This window comes from Panthera leo, chromosome E3 (assembly GCF_018350215.1).
Source record: "Panthera leo isolate Ple1 chromosome E3, P.leo_Ple1_pat1.1, whole genome shotgun sequence".
NCBI classification, from domain to species: domain Eukaryota; kingdom Metazoa; phylum Chordata; class Mammalia; order Carnivora; family Felidae; genus Panthera; species Panthera leo.
In genome coordinates, this window is record NC_056694.1 from 10,992,752 (window position 1) to 11,018,766 (window position 26,015).

The window sequence follows — 26,015 nt, forward strand, 5'->3', positions numbered from 1 at the left end:
GTACCTGCACCGTGACCCCAGCAGTCATTTCCCACCTGGAGCCCAGGGACATCCCGGCCATGACCTGATGCCAGGAGAATGGATGGGGCTCCCTGCCTCTCCCAGACGGGTGCACCACCTCTTTCCCGTCTGCAACCCTCTGGTCTCTGGGGAGACTCTGACCCTGACCCACCTAACAGGCCAAATGACCCATTATCCTAAAGCTGACCCTGGTGCGTTCTGCCTTCTCTCCCTGCAGGGCTCCCAGTAGAGCTGCTGGGTGAGCCCGGTGGGGGGAACCACAAATGAGGGAGGTATCCCAAGATCTCCAGACGGCATGCGACGCTTGAGGTCTGCTGAGACACCTGCTGGGTGTCTGGGCACTGGACGCACACGAACAACGGGTTTCCCACAATACCCTGGGGGCGGGCAGCAGCAGCACCCCCACCTCCCAGAAAAGAAAACAGTGATTTACTTAAGCGAAAGAATTCCCCAGGGGTGCTATGGACTGAATGCCCGTGTCTCCCTGCGAGTTCCTACGTCGAAGCCCTGACCCCTCAATGTAGACGGCCCTTTGGGAGATGATCGGGTTTACGTGAGGTCACGAGGGTGGGACCCCTAGGATGCAATTAGCACCCTCATAAAAGAAAGAGAAAGATCTCGCTTGCCGAGGAAGGGCCGCGTGAGGACACAGGGAGAAGGCGGCCATCTGTAAGGCTTCACGGGGACCAGCAGAGGCGGGCACCTTGATCAGGGACTTCCAGACCCCAGAAGTGTGAGAAATCAGTCTGCTCTTCCGCCTGCCTGGTCTGTGGTATTTGTTACCACAGCCCGAGCAGACGGATACGGGCGGCACAGAGGAGATTCAGACTCACATCTGTCTAGACCCCAGGACAGTCCTCTCCCTCCAGCCACCCCCTCCCCTGCGCCTCGATTTTCTTCCTATTCTCGCTAACGTGGATTGGTTGCTGCTGTTACTCTGTATGCATTTTTTAGATGTTTATTTATTTTTGAGAGAGCACAAGCAGGGGAGGGGCAGAGAGAGGGGGACAGAGGATCCAAAGAGGGCTCTGTGCTGACAGGCTGACAGCAGCGAGCCGGATGGAGGGCTCGAACTCATGAACTGAGCGATCACGGCCTGAGCCACAGTTGGACGCTCAACCGACTGAGCCACCCAGGCGCCCCCCATATGCATTTCTGCATTGCAATTCTGTATGTGTTATTGTATTCAAATGCACAAAACACAAAGTTTGCCCTATTAACCATTTTTAAGCTCCGCGGTAACAAACATACTCGTATTGCTGTGTGGCCATCACCTCCGACCATCCCAAGAGTCCATTTGGTACAACTCAAACTCTGTACCCCTAAAGCAGGATCTCCCCGTTCCCGCTCCCCCAGTCCTTGGCACCCAGGACCCAGCTTTCTGTCTCTATGAATCTGGCCACTCTAAGCACCTCACGTGAGTGGAATCGTGTCGTATATGCCACTGAGCATAATGTCCCGGAGTTCATGTGCTGGGGCAGGAAGGAAGCGTCCCCTTCCTGTTTAAGGCTGTGTAATATTCCATCGTGGGAACAGATTACATTCTGCTTATCCCTTCGTGGAGCTGCGGTTGCTTCCACATTTCAGCTGCTGTGAACAGCCTGCTAGGAACACGGGTATACAAAGAGTTCTTCGAAATCCTGCTTTCAACTCTCCTGGGTATAGACGGCCAAGAGGGGGATTTTGCTAGTGTCTATTTTCCACACCTTATTCTCTCTCACTTCCTTTTCTACCGGGCCCTACCCCCAGCCGTCCTCTTCCTTGTCTGCCCTCCCACCCTGGTAGCTTTCTTTGGCCCTGGGATTAGGCCGACAAATGGATCCCAACCAAAGAGCCTGGGCAGACCCCCTCAGCTCCCGTGGCCACCCTGTCTTCCCCTCATACCCTCACCCTTGGCCATTCCCTCCCCTCCAGCCCCCATGCTGCCCCAGCACACGATAGGCTGCACCGCCCAGGCCTCTGTGCTTCCGCACATGCTGTTCCTTCCCTGTGCTCGAGCACGTCCTTCTCTCCAGACTACGGTGTGATTAAGGGTTTACAGAGCTGTCTACCCCCACCTGGCTGTCCCCAACTCCGGGGCTGGGGTCCGAGCCCCCGTGGAACCAGCACTCAGCATAGGCTTGGCATCCAGACCCACTTGTGAGCTGGTGAGGAAGGAGGAAGCCTCAAGGGCCAGGTATAAGGAAGTCACAGACAGAAAGGGAGAACCTTCCCCCCTGTGCAGGCCCTGACTTCCCCAGCCACCGTCCAAAGGGCCTGATGCCCCTCAGGGTGACAGATGAGCCCTCGGGAGGCTGGAGAACAGGCTTCCCAGAGACATGCTCACCTGAGCTGCTCCCACGGGGCCCTCCTTTGCGGGAGCAGGGGCGAAGTGTGGAGGAAACCTGCCCTCACAGGGACAGACGGCTCTTTGTGGGGCGGGGGTGGGGGTGATGCGAGAACCTTTACTCTATGGGAGGATTCAGGGGTCCCGGCTTTTGGGAACAAGCACTCCTTGGGGCGTTAACACAGGGCGTTTTCCCACTGCTTTGAGTTTTCTGGGACATTCTAGCAGCACAAATGCAAAGCAGGCCCACGGCACAGGGGGACACGTGGGATCTTACAAATGCCACCGCCTCCAGGTCCCGTGACCCTGACCGCGCTGGGCTCCGGACCAGGCACCCAATGAGCCCTTGATCTGTGTGACGGCACTAACCCTGCGAACAGCCCTGTGACGCGGACGCTCGCACCTTCTCTGTTTTCCAGGGGAACCTGACTACAGGCGGTTAAACCAGGCTAATTTGGACTGAAGGGCTGGGGGAGGGAAATGGCCAGAGGGAAGCTGAGGGGGGGGGGGGTGGGGGGGAGAAGATCACTCTGAATAGATCTACTCTGAAGAGTATTTAGAAAGAACAGATAAAAAAAGAAACGTGGCTTCACTGCCTTCAAGCGCGGGTCCTCCTGACATCTGGGCCACCCACCGGGGGCCTGCGGAGGCCCGGCTCCGGGAGCTGATACGGCAGCCTGTCATTTACAGGTGACCCCTGCAACCCCTCTGGTCCCCTCGCTCCCATCTGTGACATTCTGGGTGGGCAACCTGTCCCCAAAGGATTGCTGAGCTGAGGGGGGCGGGGGGAGGGCATCCAGCCGTGGTGGGTGCAAACGAGTTCTCCCAGACAGTTCACCATGGAGCCCTCCCCCCACCTCAGAGCTGCACCTGCCTGGGGCCGAGCCGTGGGACGGGGAGACAAGAATCAGGGACAGGTTCCAGCTCCCGGATGGGAGGGCTGGGGCCATCTCCCGTCCCTCAGTGCCCTGACCCAGTCTCACCCCGACCCAGTCTCACCCCTGAGGCGGTTACGGGAGGCAAGAGTCCAAGGAGCCTTCCGAAACCTTCCCCCGCCCCGCACCTCCATGGCAGTGTTCCAGGTCCTCCTGCGGCTCCAAATTCTGACCCTTGAGAAGAACGGGAGTCACTGGGGCTCCTCCCTACTGTCACGGCTCACACAGCCAGGGTGACAGCTCTGTACCCATCCCGAGGCCTCTGACGCCACGTTTAGACTCGCCCACAAACCACGCAGTGTGGACACGCAGGACTCTGTCTGCATCCTGAAGACGACGGAGAGGGGTCAAGGCCGTGCAGGGACCCCCAGGGGGGATGGGCACGGAAAAGTCCCTATGCTCAAGGCCACCTGTGATTGCAAACACAGCCCCTGCCCTTGTCAGGCTGGGCCTTTTGTGACGCTTGCCCTCACTTGGGCAGAACCTCCCCAGGCTGCCTTGTGCCACCAGCTGACCCGTGTTCTAGACGAGGACCCCAGGGCAAGGCCGGGGCCCGGGACTCAGGTGGCAGGGCCACACTCGGCCCCAGAGCAGGTGACACGTGTGCGGGAAGGGATCAGATTTCCGTGCAGCTGCCCCCTTCAGGGTCCTCAATAAACATCCACTGAATTCCTACGGATAACCAGCTTGCCACGTGCTGGGCACCTGAGCCCTCGACCTAAAATTTCGTCGCCGCAACCCAAAGAGGTTGATTACCATGCTGCCCATTTAAAAATTTTTTTTTTTAATGTTTACTTATTTTTGAGACAGAGAGAGACAGAGCATGAACGGGGGAGGGTCAGAGAGAGGGGGAGACACAGAACCCGAAGCAGGCTCCAGGCTCCGAGCTGTCAGCACAGAGCCCGACGCGGGGCTTGAACTCACGGACTGTGAGATCGTGACCTGAGCCGAAGTCGGACGCTTAACCGACTGAGCCACCCAGGCGCCCCGCATGCTGCCCATTTTAAAGGTGAGGCCACTGAGCCCCGGGGGGCGGCTCCCGACAACCTGCCTGCGGTCACACCGCTGATCAAGCGACAGACCCGGGAGTGAAAACCCGTTTTCTTGACCGTGGCAGGCACGTCCCAGAGAAGCGGCCACTCGCGTAAGATCTTCCGTGCGGAGTTAAGAGCGGGCATGAGCGAAGCGGGGCCCAGGCAGGGAAGGGCTGGGAGCAGGGGAGCCCGCCCGAACCCTGATCTGCTACATGTCTGCTGTGTGACCTGGGGCGGGCCCCTCTCCTGCCCACGGAGCCGTGGCGGGGGTGAATGGCGCAAAGCCCCTGGTACATAGTAGGCGCTTCAGAAAGATCGCGGAGGTTAAGCTTTGTCTGCCGTAAATTCCCCAGATCGGTCACCGCATTGGTGACTTTTGAGCTCTGAAGGAAAAACACTGAACTTTGAGAACAAATTTCCACCCGCTGCCTCTGCTGCTCAGGAAAGGGAGTCAACCATGGGGTGGGGAAGGGATCTAAAGGAAGGCTGAGGCCCTGACAGTGGAGGGGAAAGTCCAGGGGAGCGTCCGGGAGGCCCGGCCTGGTTTCAGGGGAGAGCCAGCCTTTGAGGGAAAATTAACCCTACCTTGAAAATCAGCACCTGGTTACAGCCCAGGGCTCGGCCAGTGCAGAGGGAGGGCTGACCTCACTCGCCCTCCCTCCTTGGCTCCCTCCCTCCCTGCTCATCTCCTGGCAGCCCCCAGCTCAGATCAGGTGGCTACAGCCTAGGCTGGGTCAGAGAGGGGGCCGCTCTCCTCCACGGACACCTCACCGGGGCCCCCCCACCAGGTGTGGCCACCCCAGGGCCGATGTACCCTCCAGAAGCTCACCCCTCCAGCAAACACCTGTTCAAGACCGGTGACAACCAGAGCAGTCTCTGAGGGCCCCAGGAGGCACCGGAACCCATATAGGACACGTCCTCACCTCCACTCACGGGTGTGACCACGCAGGTGACCCCAACTTCCCGCCAGCTCGGGACCAGAAGGACTATGGGACGGGCCGGCCGCAGGCTAGGCGTTTACGCAGGCTATCATTTCCCCAGAATCCCGTTTGCCCACAAAGCAACAGAGTGGCTCTGAGGTTCGGCAGCCCCGGCCGTTGTCACCCAGTAAGGGCCTCCAGGCTCCTCCCCACACTGAGGTCATGTGGTAGTCGGTGACTCCACAGCCAGCGGCCCCAGGTTCAAATCCCCACACCTCAGGTATGTTACAAGGTACAAGTGGTGCGGAAAACAGCCCGGTGTTTCCTCAAAACGTTCAGTGCACAGGGGCGCCTGGGGGGGGGGGGGGGGGGCTTGGTCGGTTGAGCGCCCGACTCTTGATTTGGGCTCAGGTCACGATCTCACTGTTGGTGGGTTCGAGCCCCGCCTCGGGCTCTGTGCTGGCAGTGTGGCGCCTGCTTGGGACTCTCTCTCCCTCTCTGCCCCTCCCCTGCTCTCTGTCTCTCAAAATAAGTTAAGACACTCTAGAGAAATCGTGTCCAAAAATGTCAAGCGCAGAGTCACCGTGCGATGGCGTATGATGTCTACGCCCATTCCCAGGTACACAAACACCCAAGAGCGACGGAAACACGGGTCGACGCCAGCAAGTGCACACAGGTGTCCACAGCAGTGTTAGTCATGACGGCCAAACCGTGCCATTCCACATGGCCATCCGTGGGCGAATGAGCAAAAGGCGGCACGGCCATACAGTGGAGTATTATTCAGCCGTGAAAAGGGACGGCGTCCCGACACGAGCCACAGCGGGAAGGAGCCTTGAAAACAGAACGCCAAGTGAAGGAAGCCGGTCGCAAAGAACCATGTGGTGCGACTGCCTTGAAAAGAAACGTCCGGAAGAGGCAAATGCACAGAGACAGACGGAAGGTAGACGGGTGTTGCCGGGGGCTGGGGAAGCGGGGGGTGGGGGGAGGGCGGCACTACTTAACGGGTGTGGTTTCTTGCGGGTGACGAGAATGTGTTGGAATTAGACAGGCGTGATGGTTGCACAACTCCGTGGGCACACTGGATGCCAGCAAGTCGTAAACTTGAAGACAGGGAACTGCATGGTATGCGAATTAGATCTCAGTAAAGCGGTTATTTAAAAAAAAAAAAAACCCTACTCTGAGGCGCCTGAGTGGCTCAGTCGGTTGAGCGTCCGACTTTGGCTCAGGTCACCATCTCACGGTTCGTGAGTTCGAGCCCCGCGTCGGGCTCCCTGCTGTCAGCCGAGTCCGCTGCGGATCCTCTCTGCCCCTCCCCTGCTCGCCTCTCTCTCTCTCTTTCACAATAAATAAACTTTGAAAAACAAAATAAAACACCCCCTACTCTTCCCTTATCGGCCTCTGTGATCTGGGGCAAGGAACTGATCCATGCGATGCCTCAGTTTCCCCCTCTGGGAAATGGGGCCAGTGACGGTACCTACGTGATAAGGGCCACGGTGAGGACCAAGTGAGCTAACAGAACACGTTCTGAGCAGCTGTCTTGCCGGACGTCAGCTCCTTCCCTCGGCCTGAATCCGCCATCCAGCCCTTCGGCTTCCACATGCTCTCCAGGCTCCTGGGGCTTTTTTTCTCTTTTCATAAAATTTTTGCAAAGCACACGTGACATAAAACTCACCACCTGAACCGTTTCTAAGTGCGCAGGTCGGTAGTGTTATGTGCATCACATCACATCGCTGTGCGACATCTCCCCGGAACTCTCTTTATTTTGCAAAACAGAAACTCAGCACGCGCGAAACGACAACCTCCCCAGCCGATCCCCCCCTCTCCCCAGGCCCTGGCGGCCGCCGGTCTACCTTCTGCGTCTACACATCCGGCCATTCTAAGTACGTCACGTGAGTGGCATCGGGCAGTACAGTATATGTCCTTTTGTGAATGGCTTATTCCACTCGGTGTAACGCCCTCCGGGTTCATCCACGGTGTAGCAGGTGTCAGAACCTCCTTCCTTTTTAAGGCTGACGGGTATTCCACTGAACGTATGCACCACACGTGACCCGTGGACGGACATAAAGCTGCTTTTGCCTCTGGGCTATATTATGAATACTGCAGCCCATAAACATGGGTTTAAGCATAGATCTTAAGCATAGATCTCAGAGGTCGGAGTATGTCCAATATATTGCATTTAAGGCAAGGGTGAGTGTAAGGCATCTAGAGGTGAGTTTCCCCTTGTAAGTTCTTTAAGTTTATTTATTTTCAGAGAGACAGTGAGAGCAAGTAGGGGAGGGACAGAGAGAGACAGAGAGAGAGAGAGAATTCGGAGCAGGCTCCACACCATCAGCGCACAGCCCTAGGCGGGTCTCAAACCCACAAATCGCAAGATGGTGACCTGAGCCGAAATCAAGAGCCGGACGCTCGAACAACTGAGCCATCCAGGCGCCCCTCCCCTCAAACGTTTTCATCGAACGCACTCACAACAAACTGTGCACGGTCAGCTGCCATACATCTCGGTGGGCCTGTCTGGTTGCTGGACGATCAGAATGGGCCCCAAGCACTGGCGGGACCGGGCGGGTCCATCCGGGGCTGGTTCCTTGTACCCCCAGAGGTCGTCGTAAGAAAAAACCCCGCAGGCTCTGGGCAGAAATGAATCGGTGCCATAGAGCGCTGGTCCTAAGGCCTGGACGTGCACCTGGAGTGAGGACACAGGGGGTCAGTCCTCCTAGTCTGTACCCCAAGGTGCCAGTGATCCCAGGACACCACTCACCCAGCCTCAGGGTGGCTTCCTGGAGGAGGTGAGGCAGGAGCCAACCCCCGGGGTCATCCGTGTTCAGTCTGAGGACCGGTGAGGGCTGTCGGGCTGGACTAAAGCTGTAGTGACCACACATTCTGGTTTGCCCTGTTGTCCAGGGTAATTATTTTTAGTGCGCCCTGTCATTCTCCAAAGTGTCCCCGTGCGGGTGATAAATTGCAGTCACTGTGTGAGTTACTTGTTGCGTAACAAATTACCCAAAAACTCGGTGGCCTGAAAGTACGTCCAACTTCTATGTCTCTCGCAGGTCCTAGGGGTTAGGAAAGTGGGCACTTGCGGAGGAGGACCTCTTAGGAGGCAGCAGTCAAGTGCTGGCCAAGGCTGTGCTCACTGGAAGGCTTGCCTGGGTCAGCAGGGTCTGTTTTCAAGGTGCCTGGCTGTCGGTGGGAGGCCTCAGTCCCCCCTCCACGGGGCTCCTTCGCTGTCCTTGCGACATGGCAGCTGCCCCCACGGAGCAAGGGACCCGAGGGAGACAGGGAGACAGAGACTGAGAGACACGGCCAGGCAGAAGCTATCCGTTTACGTCCGAGGCTCGGAGGCTTACACCGTCATCTCTGCCACCTTCTGCTTGTTCAAAGAAAGTCGCTAATCCAGGCCCCGCTTCAATGAAGGGGAGCCCTGGCTTCGGAAGGGAAAAGCGTCGAAGACTTTCGGAGGTTTAACAACTACCGCTTCTAAAATAGGGCGTGTGTGCTGCAGAGACGGGACAGAGCCAGACAGGACAGAGGAAATCAGACTGAGCATTCACGATGCCAGGGGAGAAGCAGGGGATGGTCTGAGAAGGGCTTTTGAGCAAAGCAGAGTGAACCGTGACATCTGCCCCAGCACCAGACTCCAGTGGGGCCACACGGCCTCCGCTCAGGCCCTACCTGACCCACTGCCCCCTTCCTCTGGGTTTCTCACCCTTGATCTCGGGTGGAGAATGCACTTTTTCTTCCCACTGGACAGAAGCTCCGTTTGTGTTTCCCGCTGGGCCCTGCACACAGCAGGTGCACACTGCCGGGTTTCTGCATGAACGAAACGCCCATGTGCACCAAGCACAAGTTGTCGTCCCACTGACCACAAGTCACAGCCTGCGCTCTGCACGCACCTCTCCTTCCAGGCTCCAGGCCTTTGCTCGTGCTGTGTCCCCTGCCCGGAGTGCTCTGGCTGTGCGTGCCACTTGCACAGCCCTGGAGGCAGAGGGACCCAGGGGAAAGCCGTCTGGCTAAATCAGGGGAGAGATGAGAAGGACGGGCCATGGCGGGAGCAGGGGGCAGTGGGCACGGGCGAGGACAGGTAGACCACGCCAAACAGCTGGATGTGGGGCAGGCCAAGGACAGTGCTGTGCCTTCCACACCTGGCGCCCGGCAGCTGGGGCCCCCCCCGTGCTCTCCACGCATACCCTCCCGACCCACCGGTGCCCACCCCCTCCAGCTGCCTGTCTTCCCTCATCCTCCACACCTCCACCCCCCACCGTCCTCCCATTCTGCCCCGGGCTCAGCTCAAATGGTGCCGTCTCCTCCAGGAAGCTTTACCCGCTTGCAGCTCTGGGGTCCTGTAGCATTTTGGCCGCCCCTTGCCGAGGCTAAGTGACCCAGGTCCTCAGGCAGGTTCCTGGAGAGCAGTGACAGAATCTCCACTTGCTAGAATCAGAGTGTATACATGTGCGGAGCCGTAAAAAGTCTCCTAACCCTGGGCTTTTCCACGTCCGCCCTGGCACTCGCCAGCTTAACCAGGGCATCTTCTCTCAGCTAACGCTTATCGGAGCTTATAGCGGACCAGACTCCGCTGAAGCGCTTGTCATGTCTTGTTAAGTCCTCACGGCGGCCTAGACAGTAGGCATGATCATGATCCCCGTTTGAGAGGTAAGAAACTGACAGCACAGAGACGTCAAGCAACTTGCCCAAGGTCACACAGCCAGGAGGCAGCAGTGCTGGGATGCCACCCGAGGTGCCCGGTCCCAGGCCCGGACACTGCTGCAAGCCCACCTTTCCCTAAACTGCAAGCAAGTGGTGGCCTCAGCCCAAGGCACTCAGGAAAACGATGAGGGCTCTGGATGGACTTTTTGCAATTTTGAGCTTTTCTCTTAGAGATGCTTCCTCTTAAAATTTATCTATCTATCTGTCTGCCTATCTATCTATATGCCTGCCTATCTATCTATATGCCTATATGCCTGCCTATCTATCTATCTATCTATCTATCTATCTATCTATCTATCTATCTATCTATCTATATGCCGCAATGCCACGACTGTGAGATCACGACCTGAGCCGATATTAGGAGTCAGATGCTCATCGGCTGAGCCACCCAGGCACCCCTCCTAGAAATGCCTCTTAAATCTTCAGCGCTCACGATGGCTTGTTGGCAAGATTTCCCACAGGCAGCAACACGAACGGGCGCGCACAGGTCAGAACGCACCCGACACCTACAGGCTGTGGGTCTGGCCCAGGTGGGTGGTGTGGGTTTTTGTGGGCACCTGCTTACCACATACTCACCTGGGCGCTTTTTCTGCCAGTCGAATGAGATGCACTTCCTTGGGTGGAATTTAAAGATAAGAGCATTTTATGGGCAAAAAAAAAAGGGGGGGGGGTGGAGGGGGTCTTACAGCTTCCTGCCACCTGAATGCATCTCAGGATGATGACCTTGCCCCTGTCCTCCCTCTGCTGCTATGACCTCTCAGCGGCACCTCTGCTAAGTGGCCCCTGGGGACGGGGCATCCAAGCCGGCGGGCCCTTAGGCCTGGCTGCCTGGTCATCAGGACAGCTTTTACCGCCTTACTTCTTGGGTTCAAATCCCAGCCCTGCCCCTTCTGTGTGTTCCTTGCTTTCCTTATCTGTAGAATGGGAATATTCCAACTCTGACTTGTAGCGGTCACAGTTTTCACTATATACTCATCAGTGGACCCCAGCTCTGCCTTATAGGGCCGCGGAGAGCAAATCTGAGTCCTACAGGACACTGGTGGGCTTCCACCTCCTCCTGGCCCTGAGTCCCCAGGCGGCGGGCCCCTCCTGCAGTGATGGATCCTGATTGGTCTGCGATGGTCTCATCCCCTGCGCAGTGACTGGTGCAGGCCTGTTCATGTGACCCAGTTCTGCTCCAGGAGTCGGTGCAGGAGCAGAGCGGACTGGGGAGTGTTCCTGGAGAGGTTTCTCAGAGACATTCTGGAGGCAAGGGGCCTTTCCCTCCCTTCGGTTTCCTCCTGAGCTGCCAATAAAGCCTGCAGCTGCCCCGGCCATTCCAGAGGGAGCCACACCGTCATGCCAAGGATGGCCAAAGACAAAGATGGGGAGACCTGGGTCCTTGAGGACATCATCAAGCCTTTAAGTTATTAACCTTAGAGCAGCCCTGCCTCCCTCTTATCACACACACTTATTATTTAGGCCAGAAAAGTCAAGGCTTTTTGTTGTCTGCAGCCCAAAGCAGCCTGCTGATATCTCGCGGCTGGGATCTTCTTGAGATCAAGCCCATCGTCGCGAAGGAAGGGTCTAAGCTCGGCTTGTGCACTCAGGGAAGACTTCTTGGAGGAGGTGAGGTGAAAATGGAATCTAAAAAGAATGAGCCGGCGGAGGAAGGGGGAAGGGTAAAGAATAACATCCCGGGCAGACAGAACAAAGGTCTGAGGCTTTGGGCCATAGGGCGTGTGTGCGTGCACACGCGCGTGCACGCAGGAGAAATAATCTCTGTGGCTGAGGCCGGGACAGGTGAGGCTGGGGAGGGGAGGGCAGGGCTGCAGGGAGCCCTCAGCCGGGCTGCAGAGCCCCAGGTTACCCCGAAGGCAGAGAAGTTCCGTGGATGGCCTTGATTTTATTCACTCAGGGTCTCGCCCTCCCGCGCGCGGTGCCGTGGGCGGGATCCAGCCATACCCAGATGCTGCCCTACACCTCGGCAGGGGGCAGGGGGCGCTGGGTCTCGCTTCTCCAGGTGCCTCTTCCAGCCCCCAGGGCACTCCGACGAGACTGGCTGAAATCTGGGTCACTCTGTGCAGGAGTCGGACATCCATCAAACAGGCAGTTACTAAGCGCCTACAAAGCAGTGTGCTAAGCACAGCGGAGAAAGGACCTGGTTCAAATCCCAATTCTGTCTCTTCCCAGCTGTGTGACCTTGAGCAAGCCGCCTTCCTTCTCCAAACCCAGCATCTGTCCCTCTTGGTAAGGGAGGGTGAAATCAAAGGTTTGCTCCGGTATCTCTGGTACTGGGTGGGGGTGGAGGGAAGTAGTGAGCAAAACGACTCTCAAAAAACTTCCTGAGGGTAAGGCTGGCGTCTGGGTGGGAGAGAAAGAAGCCAACAATATATCAGGACGACGGCTGAACAGGGAGGGAGCACCTGAACGGGGCGGTGTGGAAGTGCCAGGTGGAGGTGGCAGGTGACCAGCGGCAAGCCGAGCCGAGCGGTGAGCATTCCTGGGAGAGAAAAGGCCCACAGGGGCAGGGCGGAAGGGATACAGGAAGCCTAGGGCTTGGGCTCTGTGCTCCTAAAGGCTCTGGAACAGCGTGCGGCCCACAGGAGAGCTGGACCTAACTGTTGAGCCCTGGAATAGCAAGTCTCTGGGCTTCAGCCAGAAAGCTGCGGCTTCGAATCCTGCCTCTGCCACTTCACCCGCGTGACCTTGAGCAAGCTGCCTGACCTCTGAGCCTCAGACTCCTTCTTTGCAGAGGAGGTGTAAAAACCCAATTCGCGGAGCGGTGGACCGGCGTGTGCAGGAACTTGGGACTTGGATCCCCTTCCCGCCTGGCTAACTCCTATTTGAAAGCCCTAAGGTCCCAGGCCGCCTCCTGCAGGGAGCCTCCCAGGCTTCCCGCAGGCCTGTCTGCTACCCCACCTGACCCCCTTCCCTGACTCCACCTTGCTCTATTGTAGCTGTGTCTTCCTTCTCTCCCATCAGGCTCTGGGCTCGGAAGAGGGAGGGGCAGGGTATCTCGGCATCTCTTAGATCCAGTGGCACCCCCACCCAGAGTGGGGTCCCTGCCAATGCGACGTCTTCCCCAACCCTCCACCCAGGTGGAAAGTAGAGGGAAAAAGTGATTAAGTCTGCTGGGGATAAAGAGAAGTGGGGGCGGGGGATGTCAGGAAAGGTTCAGGGTGGTATCACTACCTCTTGAGGGGTGAACAGAAGTTTACTGGCAGAGGGGCATGTTTCCGGGCAGAATCGGAACTACGAAAGCACAGAGGTGTGAAGGGAAGGAAAAGGAAATTGTGGGTGCCCAGAGTATTGGCCAGAATGGGTAAAGATCGAGGATTCTGGATCTAGATCCCAAAGGCCATGCCAAGGATATGACCCTACAGGAAGCGGTGGAGAATCTGTTAACAGGGATGCTGGGGGAGGGGGGTGTATGCGTCTATACTGCACTAGCTTGGGCTAAAGTTAGGTTGGGGGAGGGGTGGGGCAAACGACAGGGCTATGGGCCACCACGTGGGGGCAGGGGCTGGTGGAAGAATCAAAAAGGAGCAAAAGTTTGCCCTGGAGGACTTTTTATCGAAAATAGCTTCGATCATAAAGCCAATGGCCACAATCATTCCATGCTGCACACAGCAGCCCTGGGAGAAGCAGGGGGCCAGATGGTGCTGTCTTCATCACAGACAGAGGGAGAGCCAGAGGAGGAAAGGGACCCTGCCATGGTCACAGTCACGGTCACTCAGGCAGTGAGGGGCCAGGGGCAACCTGAAGGCAGTGTTCCGGCCCAGAGTGCAGAAGAGGCAAGCACCTTCTGGAGCCAGACCCTGGAGAACAAGGAGATGACCTTTGACCTCTGAGTCATCTGGAGCCTGGACTGGTCACCTGGGCCACAGACCAGCTGCCTCCAGCAGGGGACAGAGAAGGGGGACTCAGGACTCAGTCCTGTGGTCCGACAGGTCAACAGGGGCTCACTGCTCCCCCCACCTCCTTCCCCCCCTCCTGCTCCCCCCTCCCGCTCCCCCCTCCCAGCATGTCTGTCTGTGAGTCCTCTAGACCGGACCCTGCGGTGGGGGCTGAAGAGGGCCAGTCCCTACACAGAAGGTGAGGGGCAGAGGGAGGGGCTCTTTGCTGCCCTTCTAAGAAGCCCCCAAATGCCCCCTCCTCCCAGCACCCACCCAGGCCCCACACAGCCACAGCCTGAGTCATCATCCTGGTTTGAATGGTAGCCGGCACATCAGCCAGGGGGCTGCCTGGGGCTGAGGGCCAAGGGTTGGAAAAACAAGGCCGGTTTCTCTCACCTCCAGCCTCGGAAGCGCAAGACAGGCTAGGGAGTGGGGGGCAGAGGGCAGGTAGAGGAGGGTTGGGGGGGGGGTCAAGAGCCAGAGGGGGGCCGAGGGGGGAAGGTTCAGAATTTCAGCTGTTGGCTTTTGTTTTCAAATGACCTGTTTAATAATTACCTTTGCAATCAAAGGAGCCCAGGGCCCAGCAAAGGAGAGGTTTTCAACCCTCCATACCCCACCGAGCAGCCGGGAGAAGAAAGTATACAAGATCCCACCGGCGGATCTGGCTCGCTCCATCTGGCAAACAATGGCGGGACTAAACTGCCCGCTCAGACACACACATCAAAGTGAGATTTCCAGGCAAGAACTTTAACAGGCAGATAAGAGGCTCGGATGGAATTATTTCCCTGCATCCCCAGAGCTTCCCTGGGCTCAGCGCCCAAGGGGGCAGCCTTAGGGGCCTGTCATTTTAACCTTAACCTTGACCTGTAATGTACTCATTCATTTTGCAGCCAGGGGGAACCGCCTCGGCCCCAACCCCGAAAAACCCAACCAGCAACAACTTCATGGCTTTGAACAGTCACAATGGTGGACAAACAAGGGATTTAAGTTACAGCGGCCAGCTCGCGCTCACACTCCATGGGGCTCCGGCACCATAAAAAACACACCCCAAACCAAGCACCCACGGGGGGGCTCACACAGTCAGATCCTGACCTGGCAGGAGAAAATCCAACTTGGTTTTTTTTGTTTGTTTGTTTCTTCCCCAACCTCCCAAGGCCTTCAACTATTTTTCCCCCTGCAGCATCCAAGCCCAGCCTCGAGGCTGAGCCATAAACACGCCTGCTCCTCCCCCTTCCACGGTTCGGCAACACCCCCCCCCCCCAACCTTCCTGGACCTGGAGGAGAAAGAAACACCGCGACCCTCACCCGCAGCCCCTCCTCGGGCCCTCCCCACGGCCTCCCGCGCCGTCCGCAGCCCTCACAGACACCTTGAGATAAACACCCACTAATGATTTTATGATTTTCTGCTCTCTGGGTAGCCGCGCTCAGCAGAATCCCTCCCCCGGCCCTGGCTACGGGGGCCGGCCCAGCCGAGGGACTGGGGGATGGGGGTGTTAGTTTGTTTTTTCCACTGCCGCGTCCCCACACCTGTTTTTCATTCATTCATTCGTTCGTTCATTCATTCACGGATTCGTCACTGCAGCCTCCCCGGCCCTTCGGATCTCGGGGAGGGGATGGGAGGGAGCGGGCCGAGATGCGGCGGGGGGTGGGGGGGGGCGCGGGAGACGGCGGCGGGGGTGCATCGAGGCGGGGGTCGGGGTGGAAGGACCCCGCTCGAGGGCAGATCGGGCGGCTTCGTCGAAAACAAGGCGGGCGGCGGGGCGGGGGCGCTCCCCGGGGCTCGAAGTTGTTTTCCGAGCCGCGGCGGCGAGGACAGCCGCCCGGGTGCGCCTCTTTGTCTCTCCCCGGCCGGCGCCGCGTCCCCGCGCGCTCACCTGGTCTTGGAGGACAGGAAGGCAAGTTTGATCAGGCCGTAGGTGAAGAGCGGGATGCTCTCCTTGGCGACGCTGGCAACTTGCAGCCGGTGCTCCAGGATGTGGAGTTCCATCGTCCGCCCGCGCTCCGCGGCGGCTCATCGGCGGGGGGCGAGCCGCGGCCCCCGCCCCCTGCGCGCCCTGCCGGCACCGAGCGCCGCGGGCGGCCGGCCCGGGGACCGGGAGCTCGGCGCCGGGCGGCCCGGGGCGGACAAAGGGGAGGCCCGCCGAGCCGCGAGGGGCCGCGGGCGGCGGGCGGGCGGCGGGCGGGCGGCGGGCGAGGGCGGCAGCGCTGGCGGAGCGGCGGCGCGCGGCGCCCGGCGCGGAGAGCAGCTGGTGTTCGCTGTAACAAACAACTTGCCACTCAAACGCCGGCCCGCTGGGCATGCGCGGCCGCGGCGGGGCGTGCCGGGACTTGTAGTCGCGCGCGGCCGGGGCGCCGCCGGCCGGGGCTGTCGGGGGCTGGGCGGCCGCGCGAGGGGCCGGCCCCGCGCCCGCGGAAGGCAGCAGCGCGGGCGCCCGCCGGGCCGCAGGGGAGGCGGGGTAGGAGTGGGGGTTGGGGGGGGGCGGTGGTGCGGAGCAGGCCGGGGGCCGCTCGGGCCAGCCTGGGCCTAGCTGCGAGCTCTCACTCCGAGCCGAGCTCGGGACCTGGCGCCCCGGGGTGCGAGCGAGCAGCCCGCACAGCCCCGGCGCGGGAGGAGGCCCGGGTCTGGGGGTGGGGGGTGGGAGATTGCTAGAAACCTCTGGTTAGGGTGCGGAGAAGCAAACCAGAGATGGGTGCTGCGGCGGAGGTGGGGCCGAGGGGTCCAGCGGAGGCTTCCTGGGGGAAGGGGTCATCCGGGCTGGGTTCTGAAGGATGCATGGGAGCTCGCCGAGGAGGGGGGCGGGGCCGGAGGCCCGAGGCCTTCCAGGCAGAAGGAACAGCGTGTCCAAAGCACAGAAGCGTGAAAGCCCCCACTGGGCTGTGTTTGGCTTTGCTGGAGCGGAAAATGTGAGGGAGGAGAGGCGAGAGATAAGGCAGGCGCAGTCACCAGGAGTCCGGTCGAGAGGGGTCATGTATGCAGATCTAATGAGGTGGACGTTTAGCCCGCGCGAGGTAGGGTGATGGGGGCTGCGAAGGCCGAATTAGCGAAAAGTCTGAAATGATCCGAAGGGCTTCCCACCGCAGAGGCAGTGTGTCAGTGACCGTGGCCTGGGACGCTTCCCCTTACTGGCTGACTGGTGTGAAACCGTCTAGGTTAAAGTTGCTGGCGCTTTGCTCTTTGGCAGAGTAATTTGGGGACGTGATGGGTCAGGTTTACCTGCTGGGGCAGTCTGGGAAGGCTCTTTCTGAGGAAGACTCCGGCTCTGCCCTCCCACATTCTCTCTCTCAGCCCTCCTCGTCTGTGAGGTCAGGTCGGAGCATTCCGAGGCCCCCTCATTTACACACAGGGGTCTGAAGCTTGCAATCTGGTAGCTCTTAGAGCTGGCTGATCCCCTCCCTTCTTGCTTTGTCTCCACGAAAGAATTTATCACCCGCTAATAAAGAATATGTTTATGTTTTGTTGGTTGGTTGGTTGGTGGGTCTGTCTTCCCCTGCTAGAAACTCACGTCCACGAAGGTGCTGATTTTGGCCTGCAATGAGACTGGCAGGTGAGAGCATACATGCAAACGCGACACTTTCAGAATCTAGGGATCTAGAAGGCCCAAACAGAAATGCATTCAGGGCCCAGGTGAGTAACATAGGTGTGTGAACCAGTTCGGTATCAGACAGTCATAAGTGGAACGGGACAAGGGAGGCCTGTCGGAAGGTATCACATTCAGTTAAAGAAAACAACAACAAAGCAACTGGTGAAACCAAACAGACGAGGCTAAAGATAGGATTCAGTCACTTTTCTGACTTCTGCGCTGGATGGCCTAAGTCAGTATTTTTTTTTTTTTTTTAAGTATTTATTTATCTTTGAGAGACAGAGAGACAGAACGTGAGCAGGGGAGGGACAGAGAGAGGGGGAGACACAGAAATGGAAGTAGGCTCCAGGCTCCGAGCTGTCAGCACAGAGCCCGACACGGGGCTTGAACCCACGAACCATGAGCTCATGACCTGAGCCAAAGTCAGATGCTTAACCGGCTGAGCCACCCAGGTGTTCCCTAAGTCAGTATTTTCTGATCTGTAGGCCATGACCCATGAGTGGGATGGCGTTTAAAAAAAAAAAAAAGAAAAGAAAATGCCAGAGTTTTGCACGGAGCAAGGGTGGTTAGTATATCATCTTTTCTAAATTGCAGGAAACTTTAATTTTGGCATGTGGGTCCATATGTGCATTCAGGTGTGTGTGCCTGTGTGTGTGCACACACGCATGTGTGTGCTGAATCTTTTTGTTGTTAAGTTTATTTCTTTATTTTGAGAGAGAGCACATGCACAAGTGGGGGAGGAGCGTAGAGAGACGGAGAGAGAGAATCCCAAGCAGGCTCCGCACCATCAGCACAGAGCCCGAAGTGGGGCTCGAACTCACAAACCGTGAGATTGTGACCTGAGTCGAAACCAAGAGTTGGGCGCTTAAAGGACTGAGCCACCCAGGCGCCCCCGCGTGCTGGATCTTGATGCAAAGGTTATTTCTTACTGTGGTCTTGGCCGAAGGCGTTCGGCGACACCGGGAGTTTTCTCGTTGGTCAAGCCAGACCACCATAAAGTTTGCAAATGGAGATGACATCGGTTTGCCTGGGAGAATCGCTCTCACTGAGCCGTATTTGGGGCTGACGATTTTTGTGACACGACTACAGAAATCCATGCTGAGCTGTCAAAGATGCTGACCTGCGGGTTGCCCAATCCAGAGGATGGTTTCAGGCTGGGACTACGAGGAGACACCCACTGTCAAGGTCATGCTAGTTCTGGTGTGGCGCTTTCCCAGTAGAATTCACCTCTCTCTCCCTCTCTCTCTCTCTCTTTCGATTCCTTAGCCCTGCCCCCTTCTGGTCCTGCTCTGGTTTTTCCAGCTTTCCATCTGTGGTTTCTTCTCTGCCCTGCCCTAAAATGAATGCAGGCCCACCTGGTGTTCCTTCCTGTATGTGTATTTTTTTTTTTTTTAACATTTATTTATTTTTGAGACAGAGAGAGACAGAGCATGAACAGGGGAGGGTCAGAGAGAGGGAGACACAGAATCCAAAACAGGCTCCAGGCTCTGAGCTGTCAGCACAGAGCCCGACGCGGGGCTCAAACTCACGGACCGCGAGATCGTGACCTGAGCCCAAGTCAGCCGCCCAACCGACTGAGCCACCCAGGCGCCCCCCTGTACGTGTATTTTTACAGTAATGACTGCCAGTGAATCATGCCTCCTGTAAGGCATCCCTCATCAACTTTGGCTTTGGCTATGGGACTTTTTTGGCCAGTGCGGTGTTAGCAAATGTGCTTGATAAGTCCTGTACCCTGGGACCCGCCCGCTTAGAACACTGCCCTGAGACCGTGATGCTGTGAAGATGCCCGGTGAGAGACCACGAGACCACGGAAAATAGAAACCCAGGCGGCCCAGCTGGAACATTGGTTGGCATCCCTGGCCTCCAACTACCTGACATGTGAGTGGGACCCTCTTGGATCTTCCAGCTCCCTGTCTGGATGAACGCAGCCCCATGAGCGAGCCAGGTGAAGCCAGAAGAGGAACTACCCAGCCCGCCTATAGAAAAATATTAAATAGTTGTTAATTTGGTTTTGATTTGGCGTGGTTTATTATTTTTTTTAAACGTATTTATTGAAATTCAAATTAGTGAACATACAGCACAGTATTGGTTTCCAGAGTAGAACCCAGTGACGCATTCCTTATGCATAACACCCAGTGCTCATCCCAGCAAGTGCCCTCCTTAATGCCCATCACCCATTTAGCCCATCTCCCCACCTGCCTCCCCTCCAGCGGCCCTCAGTTTGTTCTCTGTCTTTAAAAGTCTCTTACGGGGGCACCTGGGTGGCTCAGTTGGTTCAGCATCCGACTCTTGATTTCAGCTCGGATCACGATCTCACAGTTCGTGAGTTCGAGCCCCACGTTGGGCTGTGCGCTGACAGCGTAGAGCCTGCTTGGGATTCTCACTCTTTCCCTCTCTCTCTGCCCCTCCCCTGCTCACGTTCTCTCTCTCTCTCTCTCTCTCTCAAAATAAATAAATAAACATTAAAAAAAAAAAAGAGTCTCTTAGGGTTTGCCTACTTGGCCTGGTATATTATGTAGCAATAGATAACTCAACCCTCACCTTCTCTGACTCTACGGGTATACTCAGTCTCTGGCTTCTAATAGGTTGCTGGTCCTCAAATTGGCAATTCCAGGTCCAAACATGTTCCCAAGGCCCCGGTTCACATACCTAACTTCCTAGGGGTTAGCTACCTCCACGGAAAGTTTGACAGCCTCTGCCAACCCAAACTTCTCAAGCCTTCCCTCATCATCTAACCCACCGCGGACCTTCTCCCCTGCCGCCTGTGATCCCCGTCTTGGTTAACGACGCCACCCCATTTCCTCAAAATACCCACCTGGTCTGGCACGTTGTGTTTTCCAAGATGGCCGCCCATTCTCCATGCTGCTTCCTGCAACGTCCCCATCATCCCATGAGGAGGTGAGTCTAGGTTCCCTCCCCTCGAATTGGAGCAGGTCTGTGACTACAGAGGACATGACTCCCTGTGACGGGTGATACCCTGTGCCCCTGGTCCTTCAGGGACTCTTTATCTTGGAGCCATTCTGCCATGCTGTGAGGAAGCATGGGCCACACAGACCACAGGAAGCCTCTTGTCTTGGTTTGTCAGGGCTGCATAAGAAACCGCCACGGACGGTGGGGGGGGGGGGGGGGGGGGCTCACCCAGCAGATGTGTGTTGTCTCACAAATCCGAAGGCTGGAAGTCTGAGATCAGGGCGTGGGCACGATTGGTTCCTTCTGAGGCTTCTCTCCTTGGCTTGTAGACGTCTTCTCTTTTCCCCGTGTCCTCACAAGGTCTCCCTGTGTGTTTGTATCTGCATCCTAATCGCCTCTTCTTTTTTTATTTTATTTTATTTATTTTTCAGGTTTATTTCTGAGAGAGTATGGGGGGGGAGGGGCAGAGAGAGAGGGAGACACAGAATCCAAAGTAGGTTCCGGGCTCTGAGTTGTCAGCACAGAGCCGGATGCGGGGCTCAAACTCACCAACTGAGATCACGATCTGAGCCAAAGTCAGATGCTTCAGTGACTGAGCCACCCGGGGGCCTCTACGTCGTTTTATTTACATTTAAAAACTGCCACTCAATTCTGTTATTAGAAAACATTCACGTGTGTTTGGAGTAGTGTGATTAACTGTCCTGGTTTTTCTGGGCCTGAGGGGGATTTTGGGACTTGGGGCTTTCAGTTTTAAACCCAGGACCGGGGTAAATCGGGACACGTCGGTCACACTACTGTGGAACCACTTGGTTATGAAAATCTCTGAAATCTAAACACAGATGTGCAATAAATGTAAAATACTCTGTGGCTCTCAGAGACGTGGTATAGAAAAAAAAAATGCAAAATATCTCAGTAATTTTTTATATTGATTACATGTCAAAATGATAAATACTTTAGCTATCGGGTTAAATAAAATATATTATTAAAATTAACTTCATCTATTTCTTTTCACTTTTTTTAATTTTTAAAAAATGTTTTATTTATTTTTGAGAGAGTGCAAGCAGGGGAGGGGCAGAGAGAGGGGGACAGAGGATCTTAAGCGGGCTCTGTGCGAACAACAGGGAGCTTGATGTGGGGCTTGAGCTCATGAACTATGAGATCATGACCTGAGCCAAAGTCGAACGCTCAACCAAATGAGCCACTCAGGTGCCCTTTAATTTTTTTTTTAACGTTTACTTATTTTTCAGAGAGAGAGAGAGAGGGAGGCAGGAGGGGAGGGAGGGGCAGAGAGAGAGGGAGACACAGAATCCGAAGCAGGCTCCAGGCTCTGAGCTGTCAGCATAGAGCCCGATGCAGGGCTTGAACTCATGAACTGTGAGATCATGACCTGAGCCTAAGTCGGTTGCTTAATGGACTGAGCTACCCAGGTGCCCCTGTTTCTTTTCACTTTTTAAAAATTCCAAATGACACGTGGCTTGCATTGTATTTTCTTGGACAGCACTTTTCCAGAACAGTTGCTCTTAAACTGTGGTTGGTGTCAGAATCACGGGAGGCAGAAATACCCAGCCCCAGGCCCTCTCCTGCTTCGATGAGCCTGGACCCCCCAGGCCTCAATCCCTCCGTTGGGGGTGTGGTGGGGGGGAGTGGGGACACCAGCAACTTCTCCACGCAAGTCTAGAGTTTCTGGACGCAAGAAAGCAATGCCCAGAGATGGATAAGACTTCTCGCTCTGCCTGGCCAGGGCCCAGCGTGCCCTTTACCGTGAGTTCCTAGCTTAAGAGCCCACATCCTCTCCAGAAGATAAGCACCTGTAATGTCCACCCCCTTCCAAGAAGGTTCTGGCCCCTCTCCACGGGTCGAGAAGTGCTCACTCGGGCTGATATTGATTCCATTGATCTGGGGTGGGATCAGGCATTTTTTTTCCTTCCCACATTCCCTGGCGGTTGCACATGTGCAGCCGGGGTGGAAAACCAGCACCCCGAAGCCTCAACGCCCAGCTCTCAAATTGCATCTGAGCCGCAGCCTCAGCAACAGCGTTAACCTGGGTGCTTGTTAGAAATGCTCGGTCAGAAACTCCGGGGGTGGGGGCCTCAGGTATCTGTTTCACGGAGCCCTCCGGGAGATGCTGACATAATCCTGAGTCGGAGAGCCACTGCCTTAACGGAAGAGGGAAGTCAGCACGGGAGCAGTGTGGCGGGGTCTGGAGTCATGTAGAAATTACAGGGGAGGGGTGAGGTCATTCCTGTCCCTGGTCATACTCTTAGCCCACGCAGGGAGCCTAACCTCCTTGCCTTGACCTCGTGCTCGTCTGTCCGTGGTGGCCGCCCAGTGTATATTTTGATGATTTCTCTTGTTATGAGTCCTGTGTTCACAACGTAGAAGTTTCCACGCCCTCCCTCATCGCTGCGAGGTGGGCATATCAGACCAGCGAGAGAGGGGCCCAGAGGCACGACAGGTGCACGTGCCGCTGAGAGGGATCAGGCTTTCAGGGACGGCAATAGGATTTGTCCCGGTGACTATCGCCGCGTAACACACAGCCCACACTTCGTAGAGTAAAACGACTATTATTTTATGAACCCGCAAATTCCGTAGGTTGGAAACTCAGACAGGGCGTGTGGGGACAGCTAGGCTTTGCTCCCACGTACCTGGCTGGACTTCACCTTGGAAGGCTTGGATCCTGGGAGTGACTTGAAAGGCTGGGGGCTGGAATCATCCGGAAGTTTCTTCACTCGCACGTCTAGCGCCTGGATGGGCTGAGCTGGGATTGTCAGCGGGAGCCCTCCTCTGTGTGACCTGGGCTTCTCACGGCAGGGAGGCTAGATTCCCAGAGGAAGCACCTCCAGAGGCTGTGTTCCGAGAGAGTCAGGTCGAAACCTTTTGAAACCTCAGAGGTCACGTGCCATCACCTTTGTGGTGTTCTCTTGGTCCAAACAGGCCCAAGCCGGTCTTGAATCAAGAGGAGGGGTCCACCTCGCGATGGAGGAATGACAACGTCACCTTGAAGAGCGAGTCGTGTGGAATTCTCAGTGGTGCCATTTTAGGGGACACCTGCTGCCTGAGTAAAGGTGGGGTCCCTAGGAGAAGGTGTGGCTGGTGGAGGTCCGGCCCCATGGTGCAGAGAAGGGTCCAGAAGTTCAGCCTAGACCCTGTTTCTCCAGCTCTCCCAAAGAGTCTGTTCTCAATCTCTTTAAATTGAGGTTTATGTTTTTAATCTTGAAAGAATTGTAGATTTGCATGCAGTTGTAAGAAATAATCCGGGAGGTCCCCTAGACCCTCTACCCAGTTTCCACCAATGGTAGAATCTTGTAAAAGCTACAGTAAATTTCAGGGCGCCTGCGTGGCTCATTCGGTTGAGCGTCCAACTCTTGATTTCGGCTCAGGTCATGATCTCATGGTTCATGAGATCGAGCCCTATGTGGGGCTCTGTGCTTACAGCTCGGAGCCTGGAGCCTGCTTTGGATTCTGTGTCTCCCTCTCTCTCTGCCTCTCCCCTGCTCACGCTCTCTCTCTCTCTCTCAAAAATACATAAACATTAAAAAAGAGAGAGAGAGAGATCTTTAAAAAAAAAAAAAACAAAGCAAAACAAACAAACAAACAAAAAACCAAAATAATACATCATACTCTCACACCCAGGGAGTTGACGCTGATACAATGCACTGAGCTTATTCATATTTCCACAGTTTTACATGTAAACGTGTGTGTTTAGTTTTCTGCAATTGACTCAATAGTTTAAAAACGCACTCTTGGGGCGCCTGGGTGGCGCAGTCGGTTAAGCGTCCGACTTCAGCCAGGTCACGATCTCGCGGTCCGTGAGTTCGAGCCCCACGTCAGGCTCTGGGCTGATGGCTCGGAGCCTGGAGCCTGTTTCCGATTCTGTGTCTCCCTCTCTCTCTGACCCTCCCCCGTTCATGCTCTGTCTCTCTCTGTCCCAAAAATAAATAAAAAAAAAAAAAAAAAAAAAAAAAAAGCACTCTTTTCCACCCTTGTTTTATTGAGAGATAGTTGATGTGCAGAGGTATATCGTTTAAGGTGGACAGCATAATAATTCGACTTACATTTTTTTTTCAAAATTATTTTTAATGTTCATTTACTTTTGAGACAGAGACAGAGTGTGCGAGCAGGGCATGGGTGGGGGGCAGAGGATCCAAAGCCGGTTCTGTGCTGACAGCAGACAGCCTGGTGCGGGGCTGGAACCCACGAACGAGAGATCATGACCTGAGCTGAAGTCGGACGCTTGACCTCCTGAGCCACCCAGGTGCCCCTGGACTTAAATATATTATGACATGATTGCCACAATAAGTTAAGATGCATCATCTCATATAGATAAAAAGAACGAAAAGGAATGGGTTTTTTTTCCCCTTGTGATCAGAACTCCTAGGATTTACTCTTAACTTCCCTACGTATCACACAGCAGTGGTAACTGTGGTTTTATGTCCCTAGCAGGTATTTATCTTATAACTGGAAGTTTGTACCTTTGGAGCCCCCTCATCCAATTTAAAATCACACTCTTCATGGTAGAGTGTGCAACTCTTGACCTCAGGGTCGTGAGTTCGGGCCCTACATTGGGTTTCCTTAAAAAATAAAAGCTTAAAAATAAGGGGCACCTCGATGGCTCAGTTGGTTAAGTGTCCAACTTCAGCTCAGGTCTAATGGCTCATGGGTTCGAGCCCCGCGTCGGGCTCTGTGCTGACAGCTGGGAGCCTGGAGCCTGCTTCGGATTCTGTGTCTCCCTCTCTCTCTGCTCCTCCCTCACTCACGCTCTGTCTCTCTCTCTCAAAAATAAAGATGAAAAAAATTTTTTAAATAAAAATGAAATCATACTCTTCATTTTAGAATAGTTTTGAAATAACAGGAAACTTGCAAGGATACTACAGAGATTCCTCTGTATCCTCACCCAGTTTCCCTATTGTTAACATCTTTCTTTGTATGGTGAACCAATTTGTTACAACTGGTGAACCAATACTGACACATTAGCATTAACTGAAGCCCACGCTTTGTTCAGACTTCCCTAGTTTCTTTTTTAAAAGGTTTTATTTTTAAGTGATCTCTCCACCCGAGGTGGAGTTTGAACTCATGACCCCGAGATCAAGAGTTGCACTCTCTACCCACTGAGCCAGCCAGGTGCCCCCAGATTTCCCTAGTTTTTACCTGACATCCTTTTACCTTCCCAAGATTCCATCACCAAAACCACATTACATTTAGTTGTCATGTCATATGTCTCCTTAGGTTCTTCTTGGCTGTGGCAGTTTACTCAATATTAAAAAAATTTTTTTTGGTATTTATTTTTATTTTTGAGAGAGAGAGAGAGAGAGAGAAAGAGAGAGACAGAGAACGAGCAGGGGAGGGCAGAGAGAGAGGGAGACACAGAATCCGAAGCAGGCTCCATGCTCCGAGCTGTCAGCACAGAGCCCGACGCGGGGCTCGAACCCACGAACGCTCAGGTCAGGATCATGACCTGAGCCAAAGTCAGATGCTTCACCGACTTAGCCACACAGGCACCCCGGTTCACTCAATATTTAAAAATAAATTCCTTTTGTATGTGACCAGAGTGGACTCTGTTCTTCGCAGGAAGTGCTGCATGTGGCTTGTGACCCCATCTGCCAGCACTCACAGCCTCGTCCTTTATCCTCCATCAAGAACACCTCCTGGGGCGCCTGGGTGGCTCAGTCGGCTGAGCATCTGACATCGGCTCAGGTCATGATCTCACGG

General features: G+C 55.6%; 1 protein-coding gene across 1 annotated transcript in view; it reads right to left on the minus strand.

The window, feature by feature from the left end:
- CASTOR2 (cytosolic arginine sensor for mTORC1 subunit 2) overlaps positions 1-15,851 on the minus strand; it is a 53,626-nt gene extending 37,775 nt beyond the window's left edge. Inside the window, exon 1 of the mRNA XM_042921716.1 lies at positions 15,690-15,851. Within this exon, the coding sequence (XP_042777650.1) occupies positions 15,690-15,802 (113 nt within the window). The 5' untranslated portion in view covers positions 15,803-15,851. The remainder of the gene's footprint in view (positions 1-15,689) is intronic.
- Between the last annotated feature and the right edge of the window lie 10,164 nt (positions 15,852-26,015).